The sequence below is a fragment of the Micromys minutus genome (assembly GCF_963924665.1).
Source record: "Micromys minutus genome assembly, chromosome: 1".
In the NCBI taxonomy this organism is placed as follows: Eukaryota; Metazoa; Chordata; class Mammalia; order Rodentia; family Muridae; genus Micromys; species Micromys minutus.
The window spans coordinates 259,583,667-259,600,272 of record NC_137969.1 but is presented as its reverse complement, the minus strand read 5'-3'; the positions used below and the strand labels follow the sequence as shown (position 1 = coordinate 259,600,272).

Below are 16,606 nucleotides of genomic sequence, written 5' to 3'. Positions count from 1 at the left end.
GGTTTTATGGGCCTGAGCCACAAGGCCCAGCACATATTTTTATTTCTCTGAGAAAATAGGGCTTTTTGTTTGGCTACAGTTCTCTGGAAGACTTCCTGGGAGGCCATAGTTCCTCAGACTCATCAGTGAGGGTACTCTCGGAAGTCATACTGTGATACCCGAATCCCTGCTCCCAGAACTGGCAGTGCAGTTCGCAGATCTGTGATACAGTTTCCTGGTCGGTCCGGTAGGATGTTAATAGGCCGTTGTAAAGTGGACTTATTCTTGTTATTGTTCAGTATATTGCCCCTTGTGGTGTGATCAGAAAACTTGCTTTTCTCGGAACATGAGGTATAGAATGAGTGGGGAGATTACAGTGAAATTTAATGTGTTGATAATGGGGTACTATGCTTTGTCAGTGCTCAGAAAACCTACCTTCTAATTTTGTGTAAGTTGTGTATATGAAGGCACCGACGAGCTGCTGTATGAAGGCTTCCCCATGCTGCCTTTCTCTTCCCTCTTCCTACTGAGTCCAGCTACACAGCAACCTCAGGGGCCTCTGGGATTTAGTCCCTGCATAGGCTTCTCCACAGACCACTCACCAGGTCTGGGGCTTCCACCAACTTGGTGTTCACTTCTTGCTCACACTGTCATGCTCTGATGATTTTTACCAGACAGGGCTCTGCAGGGCTGAAGAAGACAGGGTAACCTTGTTATGTATCATGGCAAGAATCATTAAGGCGGGGCTTGTGCTTTTCCTTCTGCAAAAAAGCCTGAATAAGGAAGAGATTAGGAAAGAAGCCTTTTGTGGGAATAACCAAACGAGGAAAACCAGCCAACAAACCAAACACACAGCACCCGAGAGACTGTCTTTCCAAGCTTTCTGGCCACACTTTACCACCGGAACTGTGTTACTTCTGAAGCAGTTCTCCCACGTGTGCATGAGTGTGTGCGTGCATGTGCGTGTGACGTTCATGTTATTCTATTTCCTCACCTGCCATTCAAGAGGAAAAGTGCTTGGAAAATGTCTATCTGGGAGCCAAATGAGCAAGACTAGTAATGGAGGTAAGAAGAATGGGTCAAAGTATGAACATTAACTATGAGCATTTTCTCATTAATCATCACTATAAACTAAACAGATTAATATGCTGATGGTTGGTCAATATTTTTCCCCAAAGAATAAAATTTCCACTTAGCTCTTATGCTTAGCTCCGGTTTTACTTCTTAGATCTTGTAGTTCTGAGTGAAAGTTGCAGGCTGGATCATCATTAGGGCACATTATGCCGTGTATGCAGAAAGCCCCACCTCTGCCCTTGCTGTTGGCATCACTGCGTCCTGGCTCTCTCCTGACAACGAGGAACACTACGTTTGTCTCTCCCTAGGTGCTGTGAAAATCTTCTGTAATAACAAGTTAGAGATTTGTTTTATAAATTAAAGCTTTTTTTCCCCAAAGAATAAAATTTCCACTACAATATTGTCTGGTTAGTCTGTCAACAAATATTGACACTTATTGCTTCTTTCATATTAAAAAAATCTTCTAGATTTCACAGCTGAACACACTGATCACACTTCTTCTGGGAGAACTTTCACCTGGAGACAGGCAGAAGGTCATGACCATCTGCACGATCGACGTCCACGCCAGAGATGTGGTGGCAAAATTGATTTCTCAGAAGGCAAGTTCGTCACTGTGTTCTGAAAGGGATTTATTGTAGGGTTTAAGAAATTCACTGTTTTCAACAGTTCAGTTAGTGCTGGGAGGTTGTTTGAGGTATGTTAGGATTGCTAGTTAGCAGGGCAATGGCCAATGGTTTGCTAAATTAGTCTAAAAGTTAGTGCAGAGGCAAAAGCAAGGACTATGAGAAAAGCCTTCATTTTTACAACCTTGTCTTCTGGCATCTGAACCTTGTGGCTTTTACCTCCAAGACATACACAGTTAACCACTTTAACACTTTATGGCATTTCAGACATTAAGGGTAGGGGTTGGGGACCTGGATCAGTGGGCAAAGTTCCTGCCAGGCTGCTTACGGACCATTGTTCTGGTCTCTAGACTCCACAGAAAGCAGGGAATAGTAACACAGTCCCTGTGATCACTAGAAACTGTCACACCAGCAGATCTGGATACAGTAGTGATGAGAGTAACTCAAAAGAGGTAGAAGACAAGGGCTACTGCTGAAGGTTGTCCTCTGACCTCTACACCTGTGCTGTGGTATGCATTGCCTGCACACACACACACACACACACACACACACAGACACACACACCATACATATTGTACATACATACACACAAAAATGCAGGATACTACACAATTTACACATACTAAATACACATTTACTACACCAATACACACTACAGATACACTCTACACATATGTAAATTATACACACACATACATACACATCTACTCTATGCATACTGCAAACAGATACACTACCTATACATATATAGTACCAACACTGACACACACATATTACATACACACAAACACATGTACACATATATACCACACACACATACTATATATATACTCACACATACACTGCATATACAAACACATACACACATATACCATACACACACACACACACACACACACACACACACACACACACTTAAAACCATCTCTGTGTAGAGCTGACCCATTTCCTCCTGAAGAAAGTGTTGGTCACAATTCCAGAGTGCTTTGGCCAACACATGTTAGTGCTGGTCATGGCTAAATACGTCTTGTTAAAGAGGTTATTTCTAATGTTTTCACTAAATATTGACTTTTCTTTTACAACCTATATGTTTTGAACACCTATGTGTCTCTTAGGGGCTGGCAGGATTTAGTGAGAAAGAAAATGTTTTCAGTCTTCATTTCCTTAATTATACTCTTATTTTCTAATGTTAGAAATGTGCTTGTCTCATTCCTGAACAGCATTGGTGGTAGGACCCCTACACCTAATACCACCACAGACTTTCTGGTGGGAAGAAATGGTCCTGAAACAAAAGTTTCCCCTTTCAAAACAATAAATAAATAAATAAATAAATAAATAAATAAATAAATAAATAATATAAAACTCACACAAAACACAAAGAACGAAGACCAATAAGACAAAAATAAAAGTCAAAACAAAGTCCACAGAAGAACCATGGAGTTGTTATTGTGTTGACAAAAGGAGTGAATGAGGGAGGAGTTAAGTGGGTAGGAAGGTTGGGGGAAGTACTGGGAGGAGTTGGGAGGATGTCTTAGTCACTTTTCTATGGTTGTAAAGAGACACCATAACCAAGAGAAAGCATTTAATTCGTGGCTGGCTTAAGTTTCGAAGGGCTCGTCCATTATCATTAAGATGAGAAGCAGGCACTGGAGTAGACAGGCTGAGTGAACGTCCTGACCCATAAGTGGAAGGGGGAAGGAGAGAGAGACAGAGACAACAGACAGATAGAGAGACACAGAGAGACACAGACAGAGAGAAACATAAAGAGACACGGAATATGAATGAACAGAGACACACAGAGAGAAGCGCTGGCCTGGCCATGGGTTGTCGAAACCTCACAGCCCTCAGTGACACACCTCTCCCACCTATGCTACATCTCCATTAATCTTTCTCCAAGTAGCTGCACCAATTAGGAACCAAACACTCTAATATATGAGCCCACGAAGGGGATTGGGGAGGGGCGGGGGAGCAGTATTATTTGAACTAAGAGGGAAAGGAACATGATCAAAATACATTGTGTGAAAACATTTTTTAAATAAAAAGAGAGAAACAAATACTAGACATAGAAGAAACAGAAAAAACAGGTATCTCAACTACCACAGTGAATTTTTAAAAAGATGAAGAGGAAAAAAAATTATCCTAGTGAAATTGAAGCAACATTTAAAATTCTAAAGGATGCAAGCAAACCTGTTTACCTTGCTTTTTATAAAATGAAAATACAGTGACAGTTCCACGTCAGTTTGCAGCATAAAACACTTATTTCTCTGTTGAAATCATGTACAAGTGAGAGGACCATTCAGATCCCGAAATCTACATGAAAAGCCGAGCTTATTGCATGTACTTGGAGCCTTGGCATAAGAAAGGTAGAGAGAGGAGCCTCCCGGATGCTGGCTGGCCAGATGTCAAGCCAAAGCATTGAATACAGTAGAAGCTCTGTCTCAAAAATAAGATGGAGTACTATAAGGAAGACATCTGATGATGTCAACCTCTGCCCACACATGCACATACGCACATGAACTTGTATGTATGCACAAACACACACACACACATACATGCCCACACACAAATGCTGTTTCCTATAAGCCTTAAACAGTCCTTGACCTAGTTGTTGAATAGAGGATCGTAAACATTTTTAATTAATCTCAGATCAATCCTTGCAAAGCACCACCTTCTTTGTTTTCTCATTTTGGTAATGAGCTGTTGACATCTGCTCTTTGAGTATGACCTTGCCTTTTCTTATATATTCAGATTTTTATTTGATATGATTATGATCATGATTAGAATTATTTGAGAAAGCAGTTGTGCTTACCACTAAGCCACCAATGCAGATAATGTATTACTTATTTTACACTAAACACTTTGACGCATCCTTGGTCTACTACAACACACGTCTATGTGGTGTTGATTTATGCCTAGTCTTCGAAAAACTCATAGGCAAGAATTTTGGTGACTTGGAGTGATTTCCAAGGAGCCCTAGAGTCCCACAAACCCTGAAAGAGACAGAAATTGTTCTCAGACATGAAAAGTAATAGCTAAAATTGAGTAATATAAGAAAGAGTAGCCCATAAAAACCATCTTCATGTAATCTGATGAAAATGAATTTAAATGTTTTGTTCTATGAACACGGGTGAAAGTATAGTTTATACTTCAATGTGCAGGAATTATGGGTTACATGTAATTCTAATAGAGAAAATGATCTTTTGTTGAACCTGTGTAATATGTGCAGAAAGATACAAAACTTACTAACCCCTGGGTGACTCATGAAAGCCAAATCATTGCTTGGACGAACTGATACCGTTTTTTGCACAAAAGACAATTTAAGCGAAGACTTGCAGTGCACACGTATTTCTGATTAGTCGCACAGCTGAGATCTGCAACAGGGTGCACGAGAGTTCCTCCCGGAGAATTAGGAATGAGAGTCAGCGGAAGTGATGAGATCCATCCGTTTGTCGCCTCAGAACTATCGGGGACCAGTGTGTTAAGACTGTGTGATGATTGTAGGTTGTCAGCCCCCATGCATTTACCTGGCTGTCTCAACTCCGGCACGAGTGGGAGGAAGCGAGCAAGCACTGCGTGGTGAACATTTGTGACGCCCGTTTCCAGTACTTCTATGAATACTTGGGAAACAGTCCGCGGCTGGTGATCACTCCTCTCACTGACAGGTAACAAACACAGCTTCCCACAGCAGGGAGAACCGAGCCCCAGTCTCCTTTGGAGTGGGTGGGAGAGGCTGAAGGGAGCGGATGGACCAGTCAGGAAGCAGATGGACCAATCCGGGAGCGGATGGACCAATCGGGGAACGATCATGAAAGCAGCAAAGAAATTAGCTGTGCGAGACCCGAAACGTTAGCTGTAGAGACAAGATGAAGAGAACCAAATAAGAATTACAGAAATCATATAGTCATAATAAATGGAGAAGGTATGTGTGGATTAATGTGCACACCTAATCCTGCACCTGAGGCCTTTGCCCACTACCTCTGTGGTCATTGTCCCCTCTGTCCTCTCTTTGGAAGGGCAGGCATAGGGAGGACAGCCTCTTATGACTTCCATTTTCCTCCATACAGGAAAATGGAAGTGAAGCTAAGATTCATTAAAGGAGTTGGTGTGTCAAGCATTTATGAGCAGCTGTGCTAAGAACTGTCCACAGTGTCTTTGCTGTCTCGGTGATCAGGTTCAGGCTGAGTGTGGTGTTCACATAGATGAGGATGAGGACAATGACAGGTATTTATTTTAGGGTACACTGCTATAATAGAGTGATTTGTCTGAAAGGATCTGGAGGGAATCATTTACTTCAGATTGCATTCCCCTGTCTGAAATGCTAGGGTCCAGAAATATTTCCAGTTCGGGATATTTTTGGATTTTGAAATATTTGCATAGGTTCTCCAAGTAGAGCACCCTTAATCTGAAAATACCACTCTTGGATGCTTCAAAAGCAGGTTTCAGAGCAGGTTTGGATTAAAATCTGTGTATAATAAGAAAACCTTTGAGATGAGACCCAAGTGCACAATTGGCTGCACCCAGATTCTAGGGTAGGAATTTACAGGCAGTGTTAAGTACTGAAGTTCCAAGGTAGGCAGGAGCTTGGCTGCCTTCAAGGATAGGAAAACAGCCAGAGTGAGCCAAGAAAATCATAGGGCCAGCCAACTGTTTGCTACCAAAAGTTCATTGCTATTTCTTGATCCACAAATAGATATGTAGAATGTCGCAGAGCTTGAGATGTCTCCCGGATATGAATTCTTTTATCATGATTCTACCCCCTTTAATTATGTGGTATGAGAAGGCACACTTAATCTTTTGTCATTTGGGGTGAGGGGAGTCCTACCTTGGTGTTTCTAACTGTGTCCTATGACCAAAGTACAGACAGATTGTACAAAAGCTGTGTGTTGCTGGTACCCTGGAGGGGCTCGTGAGATTTTCTCTCTAGCTTTGGGGTTGTTTGTGTCCCCATTAATAACACAAGTTCATCATTTATATATTATCCAGCTTTTAGGCTTGTCTAAACCAGTTCTCCTTAACTTTACCTGAAGCTGTGGATGACCTTCTGTAGTTCATTTGTGTACAGTATTCCTGAAAAAGAATTGAATGTCATAGCTTGTCATAATTACCTGAAAGTAGCCACAGGTCCTCTGTGCATACCACTGTGGAGAAGAGGGGAAGAGAGGAGAAGGTGCAGGAGAGAGGAAGGGAAATGCAAACTATTCCGCTGTGTAAAACTTGGTTTTTATTGGAAGCTCTCTGTGTGTTTCATTTGGAATTTTAAAAGTGCCTGTTCTCGGGTTTGCACAGATGATGTTGGGAAGGGCATTAGATGGTGTGTTTCATTCCCTTCCACCCGCTGGCTTACCTGTGCATCTTTGTGAGCGTGGCTGCTCTAAGTGCAGCTGCTGTGTCTCACCTGACACTTGACATGGACTTCTCTTTGGAATTAGGTGGGGCTGAAACTCAGTGTCTTAATAACATAGAAGCTGGTGTCTCATGGTAGTAGGTCTAGAGGTGGGCATGCCCATATCATGGGCTAGTAGGTGGCTGACCAACCAAGTATCGCTTCCAGGGCTGTCAGTGGAAAAGGGGTCCAAAGGAAATGTCCCCAAGCAGGTGTTCTGAAGATGCTGTTTATGCACACACTACATTGGTTAGGCGCTCAGCTCCTACTGTGGACAGGCAGAGAGGACATATTCTACAAAGAGGGCTTAGTTTCTGGTCTTTCCTCCTCCATTGTGCTGTGAAACTCTCTTCAGCCTGCATCTGATGGAAGGGTGTGGCCCATTTCATCTATCAACAAAATAAAGTCGTTTATGTATATTGGCTGTTGTGAATAAAGCTGCAGTAAAAAGTAGAATGCAAATAATCCATTAAAACAATTTTATTTCCTTTGTAGAAATAGCTAAGGAAGTAAAAAAAATTTTTTTTTTGATTGCTAAGAACTACAAAGCATTAGTGAAGTAAATTTTAAGACACAAGTATGTGTAAATGTATTCCAGACTTGTAAGTTGAAATAACTTCTATTTCTTAAATATTCAAACTACTTAAAAAGCTTATAAATTAAATCTATATCAGCACCCCAATATTACCTTCAGAAATAATATTTAAAAAAGCTTGAAATGTTTAAGAAATCACAAATGACCTTGAAATAGCTAACGCAATCTTAAGTAAGAAGGGAGAGAAGAGGGACCCATATGTCTGACTCAAATTATATCACAAGACTTCGGTAATTAACAGAATGGAACTGAGATTTCCAGCTACTTTTCAATACAGGAACAAAAGTATGCTTGGAGAAAAAAATAGCATCTTTGACAAATGGCACAGGGCCACCGGAGGCAGTTGTGAGACCGTGCCTGTGATCTTGGTACTTGGGAGGCTGTGGCAGAAGGAACAGTTCTAGGTCACCCCCAGGAACCGTGAGTTCAAGGCCAGCCTGGGGAACACAAGATCCATCCTCACAATGTAGAACAGAAGTTAAACTGGGCCTCCACTTACACCGGTTTCAGTGTGTACTGGATTGAAACCTTCCACATGGACCACTAGAAGCAGACATGAGGGTGGCTCTCAGACGACTCTTGACAACGAGTCTCAGGGTTTGAAACCAAAACCATGATTAAGAAAAGGAAGAAAAAGTGGGACCACATCGAAGTGAAAAGTCTCTGTACAGCAGGGGAACAATGAAGAAGATAAAAACACAATGTGAGGAATTCGAGAAAAGATTTGGAAACCATGTATCTGATAAAGAGTTAACACCCCAATACTGTAATCCCTACACATCAGCAAAACAAAACAAAAATAAGTCAAAACAAAACAAAAAAAGACCCAAGTATTCTGACTCAAACATGAGCTATCCCCAGTGTGTCATGAAAGGACAGGCTTGACCACAGAGTTTGTGTTTTGTTGTGTGAAGGTGTTACATCACTTTAACTCAATCACTTCATCTGACCATGAGCGGCGCTCCAGCTGGCCCGGCGGGTACGGGGAAAACGGAGACCACCAAAGACCTTGGCCACGCCCTGGGCATGATGGTTTATGTATTCAACTGCTCAGAGCAAATGGACTACAGGGTAAGTTATTAAATGCATAAAATGTGTTCTAGACACAAGAATCCTACTTGGAGAGAGCCATATGCCTTGTCTAAAGTGCTTGGAGCCATGAAATATTTTTCATTTCTGAAATTTTTCAATTTTCCTATAACTTCATCCTCATGGTAGTGTAGGTCTGCAGTCCAAGGCTGAACATACAATTAGTTTGTATTGTGTGTACATCTACTGAGGGTTTGGCGTGTCTTTACTCAATAGGTTTAGTTGTTCTGTGCATGAAGCAAAATTCCACAACATGGAGAGGTTTCCAAGTGTGATGTTACCCAATGCTCTGGATTCTGGAGCACTTGGTTTCTAGATCAGGGTTGTCCCGCCCATTAGCATCCCAAACCGTCTGTTCCTCTCTGACTCTGACATCTCCTTGTAGTCCATAGGAAACATCTACAAAGGACTGGTGCAGACAGGAGCATGGGGCTGCTTTGATGAGTTCAACCGCATTGCAGTGGAGGTTCTGTCTGTGGTGGCAGTGCAGGTGAAGATGATTCATGATGCCATCAGAAACAGGAGGAAGAGGTAGGCCTGTGTCTGTCTTTCTGTCTGTCTTCCTTCCTTCCTACCCACCTATCCTCCTCACACCAAACAACCAGAAGATAGCCTTACCTTTCCAGTATTTTGTAACTTATCTCTGTTACATTAAATGGATAAAGTAATTTTTGAATAGTAATGCTGAATAACCCTCACCTACTTTTACTAGTAGCTTTGTGCTGAGGTCTGAGAAGAGGTTTCAGTATTTGACTTTCTTGGCCTTCTGGCAAGTCTCGAGTTTGCTTCACCCAAGGCATAGGACACTCCCTCCCTCACATTCTCCCTTTCCAGGTTTCCTCTCACCTGGAAAGTACAGGGTCTCCCTTCCAGAGTCCCACGTTGACTGATAGGAAGAATTGCTCGGGCTGGTGCTCACAGGCCTTTCCCCTCCCGCCACCTTCTCCCTTCTCTATGCCGTCACTCCCGTCACTCCCGTGTTTGAGGTCTCTTTAGCCTCTGTCATTTAATACACCCAAGTCAAAGTGCCAGAATTTCCATCCCCACCAGCTTTGTTGCCCCCCCCCATGAGTAGCTTCATGTTCCTCCAGTGACGGGGGCAAAACCATCTCTGATATATCTGGAATGTAAACTCTTTGTCCTGTGGCACCTTATTCCAAAAGCAAAGTATCTGGAATTCAATGCCTAAAACTCCAGAATGAGCGCAGCATAGCACATGAATGTAGTTCTCTTGGTAGCCTCCCTCCAGGAAGACATGAAGACAGCTGCGCTTAGGCAGTCTACTCCTGTCACTTGTGCATGGGAACACTTCCCTTCTGCTCACTGATGAAGGATTCCCACCCCATTCCCTTTCTCAGAGCTGTGTACTTGTTCTAGAAGATTCCAGTTGTCAGAAAAGTATGTTTCCACCTTTTAGAAAACCTTTCAGAGTTCTAACACCAGCTTCCAACATCCAGATGCTCACTGCTGCCTTACCCACCCCACTTCTAGTAGCGGGTCAGTGAAGTTGGAGTTTTTCTGGTCTGATCCCCAGCCATATTTGGCTTTTACTCAGAATCCCATTATCTGAGGAAACCCAAAAGTCATCTGAGGCTGTTCTTTGTTATGTAGATTTATGTAATGGAGTCAGAAGTGATTTGAAAATTCCCAGGCACACTTGATGGTGCCTTTGCCTACATTTCTGAGATCTTTCTTCTTAGGCTTGTTCATAAACAGGCTACAAGGCTCCTTCATGGTCTCATGAGTTGATTAAATTCTCTTTACCCTACAGGATCTAAGCAATAGACCTAAGCTGAGTCCACCTGTTAGAGGCTCCTCCCATCATTACTGTGAATGCTGAGAGAGAGATGCTTAGACCCTGGCCACGTTCACCTGGCTTCTGTGAGCTGAGCTTGCCTGCCTTCCCTTACTTGACATTTTGGAAAATCCTGATTTCTCCATTTTAATCAGAACCATTAAAATAATCACCTGCTGTTAGCCACCTAGTATCTAAATCCCCCCAGAAGTCCAGAGCACCTGTGTCTCTGCTCTACCTCCTCCGAGATACTTCTTCAGCCTTCTCCTTCCCTCAGGAGACCTTTCTGAGCTTACCTTACTTTTTGTCTGCTCTGCCCTGTCTAAAAACTTATTTATTGCACTTACAACTTTGCAGGTTAGCATTTCACTGCCTTGGTCATCAAAGGTCTAACTGGGCACCCAGTTTCTGTCTGAGAATCATTGATTCTTCTTAGCTTTCACATGGTGAAGGTAGCAGACCTCATAGCTAATATCCGTTGAGTATGCACTGGGCCCTGGGCATGGTGGTGTTCACCATTTACACTCATATTCTTTCAGATCCCCACCAGTAGGTAGGATTATTGTCCCTTTTATTAGATGAGGACATTGGGACAAAGAGGATAATTGTCACCTCTGGTGTGTGGCATTCTGCACTCTGAGCCCAGCAGAACCTAACCACCAGGCTGTCCTACCTTGCAGAGAGTGGGGGAGTCCTTCCTCCTGCTCCTTTGGGCATGGACACTGTGCAGTGCTCCATTCAAGGAACTGAAGGCAAAAATATCATCACCTTTCATTAAATGTTAAGTAGTCGGCTCTTCATTCTTCCATTTTTGACTATGGGGAGGGAGAAAAAACGCTTCCCATATTATGATTCTAGAAGGGAAGAGGGGTATTTTTAATAAATATGCTGCAAAACATTCGAAATGTGTGCTTATGAATCTTAAAGAAAATTACCCAGGACAAACAGCTTTCTAACGCACATTTGCATTTCTGCAGCGGCTTGCATCCGTCAGAGAGCATTCCCGTTCAGTGAGCACATTTAATTCCATCAACGTTCTCTTTATGGTAGATTTGTATTTCTTGGAGAGACTATCCCGCTGAAGCCATCGGTTGGAATATTTATCACTCTGAACCCGGGATACGCTGGTCGAACCGAATTACCAGAAAACCTCAAAGCTCTGTTCAGGCAAGTGCACGCCTCACGGCTCACACACGGCACAGTTGTGCCACCTAACGTTGGCTCGCTCTGACCATGCCGTTTATTTTACCAGAGAATTTAATTTCCTACGGGAAACTTCGAGATAATTCTCTCCATGATAGACTCACCCCTTGAGTACTGAAACCAGCATTCAAATCAGTATGTAAGAGTTATGCAGTAATTCCAAGTATTTAATATCATCTTTTTTATTGCTGTTTTGTTGTAAACAGAATTTTCACAAATTATAACATGATTTTTAAATGCAGAAATGTATAAAGAGGAGTTATTTGCCCACTGGATGTCATGATTGTTATAGTTTTTCTAATCTATAATTTCTAGTCTGTCCTGTCATTTATGTTTTATAGAGTTAAAAATATAGGAGGAATGATTTTATTTAGTTTTACTCTTATAATTTTTTGGTATACATATTATACTGTGCTACTGAAAATCTTTGGAAATATTATTTTCCATAGTTCCAAATCATTCCTCTTACAGCTCTTCTACATTTTCTCGATCTTCTTGTGTGTTGTGGCAGGCTTATTTTTGGTTTTCTTGCTTTGTTTTGTTCTATTTTTGATGCTAAAATAGCAAGCTATAAACATTTATTCTTATTAAAATGGCTTTTGTTTCAGAATAGAGTCTTTGGGTATATGTGTGCATGTGCAGAGATATATGTGTGTATATGGAGGCCAGAGGTGTCTTCCTCAAATGCTCTCCTCAGTTTTCTCTCACTGACACTGGCGGTCATCAGTACAGTTAGCAAGCCTCTGGGGTTCTCCTGTCTCCTCCTCCCAAGCACTAGGATTGCAGCACGTGCTACGGTCGCTGGCTTTTACACAGGTGCTGAAGGCTGACTGAACTCAGCTCCTCAAACTTGTGTTTAGTGACTGAGCTCTCCCTCCATCCACAGGGTCTTAGATGTAAAATTCCCCGATGATGATTAAAATACATTGCTCCTTTCTCCAAACATTCTGACCATCTCTACACCAACAGCAGCCTGTGCTGGAGGACCTGCAGGTGCATCTCCAGTACCCATTGTGACTGTTAAGCATTTCCATTATGTCATCCAGGTGTAATCTCGTGTGCCAGCCTGCTTGCATCGAAGTGAGAACAGCACAGATACTCAGACTGAGAAGTCAGCTTCTATGCCAGTTGGAAACTAATCCCTCTGCCACACAAGGCTCTCTGTGATTAAGGGTTTACATATATCTTTTCTGAAGTTCTTTTTTTAAAAAGATTTATTTATTTATTTATTTATTTATTTATTTATTTATTTATTTATTATATGTAAGAACACTGTAGCTGTCTTCAGACACACCAGAAGAGGGCATCAAATCTTATTACAGATGGTTGTGAGCCACCATGTGGTTGCTGGGATTTGAACTCAGGACCTCTGAAAGAGCAGTCAGTGATCTTAACTGCTGAGCCATTTCTTCGGCCCTCTTTTCTGGCGTTCTTGTCAATCCCAACTTTTTACACTATGAACCATGATCTTGGGGGTTGGATTACTGGGGGTTACTACTAGCTAGCCTGGCCTAACTTGGCTAGTCCCCAGACAGTGAACAAAAAGTGTGAATAATGACTCAGAAATGACATCAGAGGTTATGTTTTGTCCTCCACACAGATTGACATATGTTTCACATGCAAGTATGTACTCGTGAGTACACAAACGCACACATACACACAGTCTTTTGATGTGTTTTTTGTTTGTTTGGTTGGTTTTGTTTGTTTGTTTGTTTGTTTGTTTGTTTGTTTTTGTCTTTGGATTAGAACTTCCAACCATCTGTGAGATGACTCTGAACTCCTTTTGCCTTTCCTGCACTCTCAAAGCAGAGTCTTAGAACTGATGGTTTCATGATCAAATGATCAATCAAGTTGGTGGGATAAAATAGCTAGAATGTAATTCATGTAAAAATAGTTCATATATTTTAATAGTATGTGAATTAGCTTTCATCTTTAATTTGTTCTATGAATACCAAGGAATTGTCTTAACTTGGCTCCCTTATTACTTACCATCAGTGAATAGTTGATGTGTATACCTGGTCTATATACCTGTAGACCAGGATCGTGTAGAATTCCCCAAGGCAGAAAGAGTTTGGGTGTGATGAGCCTACAGTCCTTCCTGCTCTCTGGCATCATTATCTGGACATTTTGGTTCTGAGACTGGTCTAATCTTCTGGGCTAACCAGGCATTTGTTCCTTTACCCACCGAGTATTCTACTGCAGAGACATGCTGCACGCCCCTTAGCCATTCTCCAGTCAATGGGCTTCGCTGTGGTTTCAACTCCTTTGCAAGTAAAGTTGCTGGAAGCATGCTAAAAACCTCTGCATGAACACATTTTTGTTTCTTCTAGGTATATATCTAAGATTGGTCATGTGGCAAATGCATGTTTTACTTAGAAAAATGTGCAAAATTGCGAAGGCAATTGGATTTTTTTATACTTCCACCATTAATGAAAATTCCATTGTTTCCTGTTGTTGTCAAATATCTAACATTGTGAGCAATGCTGGCATTATGACATTAGTTGGTAAATTTTAGCTGATTTAATTGAACCATTATAGGGTGTCATTATGAATTTAGTTTATATTTTCATTAAGGCTCACGATCTTGAGTAATTTTTCATGTGTTTATTGGTTTTTCCCAGAGAGTGAAAAGAGATTGTTTTATGTTGTGTGTGTTTGTATGTATATAATGCCATAGTATGTATACAGTTTTTTTATTAAATGACACACAGTATAAAACTTTTATTTTGTGGCTTTCCTTTTTGCAATTTTGATGGTGCCCATCAAAGATAAAAGTTTTAATTATCATGAAATATAATTTATCAATTGTCTTGTTTCTTTATATTCTGGCTAAGGAAGTTTACTTAGCCAAAGCCTGGAAACTTTTCAGCTGTGTATTCTTCAGCAAATTTTGTTGTTTTTACAGCTTTTGAGATGTTTTCTGTTATTCTGTCAGATTATCAACTGTCTCTCTGATGATAAGTAGTCCTTCTATCTTAGTTCTCATGATGAAAAGAGGCATTGTTCTTGTATATTTGCTAAATACAATTTGCTATGATTTAGTTAGATACTTTAAAAAAGATCTTTACTACAGAGCACATTGGTCTGTGGTGTTTCCGGTATAACCCGTTTAATTTTACATCGGAGAAACGCTGCCCCCATGTGTCGTTCTCCTAAGACTTTGAGTGGGACCGTTATTGTTTATTGCTAAAGTATTTGATAGAATTAATCAGCAAGAGTGTCTAGACCAATATTTTTCCTCGTGGGAATCTTTTCAGCAATGAATTTCTTTAATAGATAGGAAGTTTTCGAGATTGTATTTCTCTTTGGATTAGTTTTGATGATCTATGTCGTTTATGGAGTGTATCCCGGTGTCTGGATTAACGAGTGCTTGAGCAGCATTGTTCCTGGCATCCTCTGTAAGGACACCCGACCTTCACACGGTAGCAATAATTTGTGTTGTTCAACCGCCTCGTGTTCCCTGAGGATAATCTAAGGGCTTAACAGTTGATTTTCAGGAGGTCTTTAGGATTAACAGTGCGTCTTTAACTGCTTAGCATGCCTCCAAAAGAATTAAATGCCTCCTTTATATACATTATAAGAATACTTATAGTTTTTAGTGTAAGTTCCTTTAATTCTTTTAAGCCTAAGATATGTTTAGCCATCCATTTTTATATTTAATCCTAATTCTTTTATATTTTATTCTAATTTTATGCTATCACTTCTAAAATGTAATTCATAAAACGAAAACTTCAGTAGGTAATAGAGAGTAAGTATTTAATTCTGTTCCCTAATGTTCATCAGATATTCTAACATCTTGTCTTGAATGTTTCTCCTCTTTATGTTAACAGCTTTCTCTAGCATAATTGGCTCGTTTTCTTCAGCCCGAGAGTACTGCCACCCTAGCGGTGAATGTAATAGCTGCAGAGCACATGGGGCTATGCGTGTTTTCATGTTTCTGATGCAGTTTACCTCATAGACTTCTTTCATTTGGGCTTCAAAGTTTTAAATCTTTTTGATACTTTTATAAATTTCATTTGATAGCCTGCCTGTCACATTGTGACATCATTTATGTTTTAATGCTAGTAATGGGGTCAGGACATTTTGAGGCTTGGCTCTAATTGTCTCTAAATGTCCCCACTTACCAAGAACAATGAACCCTACAGTACATACTGGAACTTCCAGGGTTCCCCCATCAGCCTGAACCTCTGTAAAGGCAGATATGAAGAAAACTCAGCTCTTGGAGCTGCTAGAGTTTAAGTGAGAGGGGTCAGGAGGTGTTAGCACCTTGTGTGGTGTGAAGTAATGCACAGTAAACGCTAGTGCTTACAGGCTGCAGAACAACGTGGCTCAGTGTCCTGAGTATGGTGCTTAGCATGTGCTGGGCCCAGGGCTCAGGTCACAAAGAACTTAAACAGCACAGAAAAGACAGTTTAAGTTCTACCAGAGGAGATGGGAGGGAACAAGAGAAGATGGTGGGAAAGAAGGAGAAAGGCAGAGTAATGTGCTGGAAAATGTTACAATTAAAACCACTGTTCTGTACACTAACAAAATATTTATTATGTATACTGATGTAATGGCAGATAATATGCCAACCCTTTTCTCTACTTTCCATTCTTTCTTTGTACAATGAATAGTAGATGTGAAAAATAAACCAGAGGTCAGGTCAGATCGGGGCTTCAGTCCCCTAGGCCCAAAGACACGTGGGGAGCATCCAGAGTGAAAAAAATTAAATGTGTGTGAAGTAGCATGTAACCGTACTCACAGAAACAGGTAAATGTTTTGGGGTGCACAGTCTTAATCTAAAGCATGTGACTTGGTTATTCATTTGCCTGTGGTCCATCTGTACTGGGCTTCAGTTGAAAGGTTTCAGATCTGGCTATTTC

At 41.2% G+C, this 16,606-nt stretch overlaps 1 protein-coding gene across 1 annotated transcript in view; it reads left to right on the top strand.

Annotated features, from left to right (window-relative positions):
- Positions 1-16,606, top strand: part of DNAH11 (dynein axonemal heavy chain 11) — a gene marked incomplete at both ends in the record, with an annotated part of 271,279 nt that overhangs the window by 101,446 nt on the left and 153,227 nt on the right. The window contains 5 exons of the mRNA XM_080921133.1: positions 1,521-1,652; positions 5,178-5,338; positions 8,569-8,725; positions 9,129-9,274; positions 11,589-11,705. Of these exons, the coding sequence (XP_080777259.1) occupies positions 1,521-1,652; positions 5,178-5,338; positions 8,569-8,725; positions 9,129-9,274; positions 11,589-11,705 (713 nt within the window). The remainder of the gene's footprint in view (positions 1-1,520; positions 1,653-5,177; positions 5,339-8,568; positions 8,726-9,128; positions 9,275-11,588; positions 11,706-16,606) is intronic.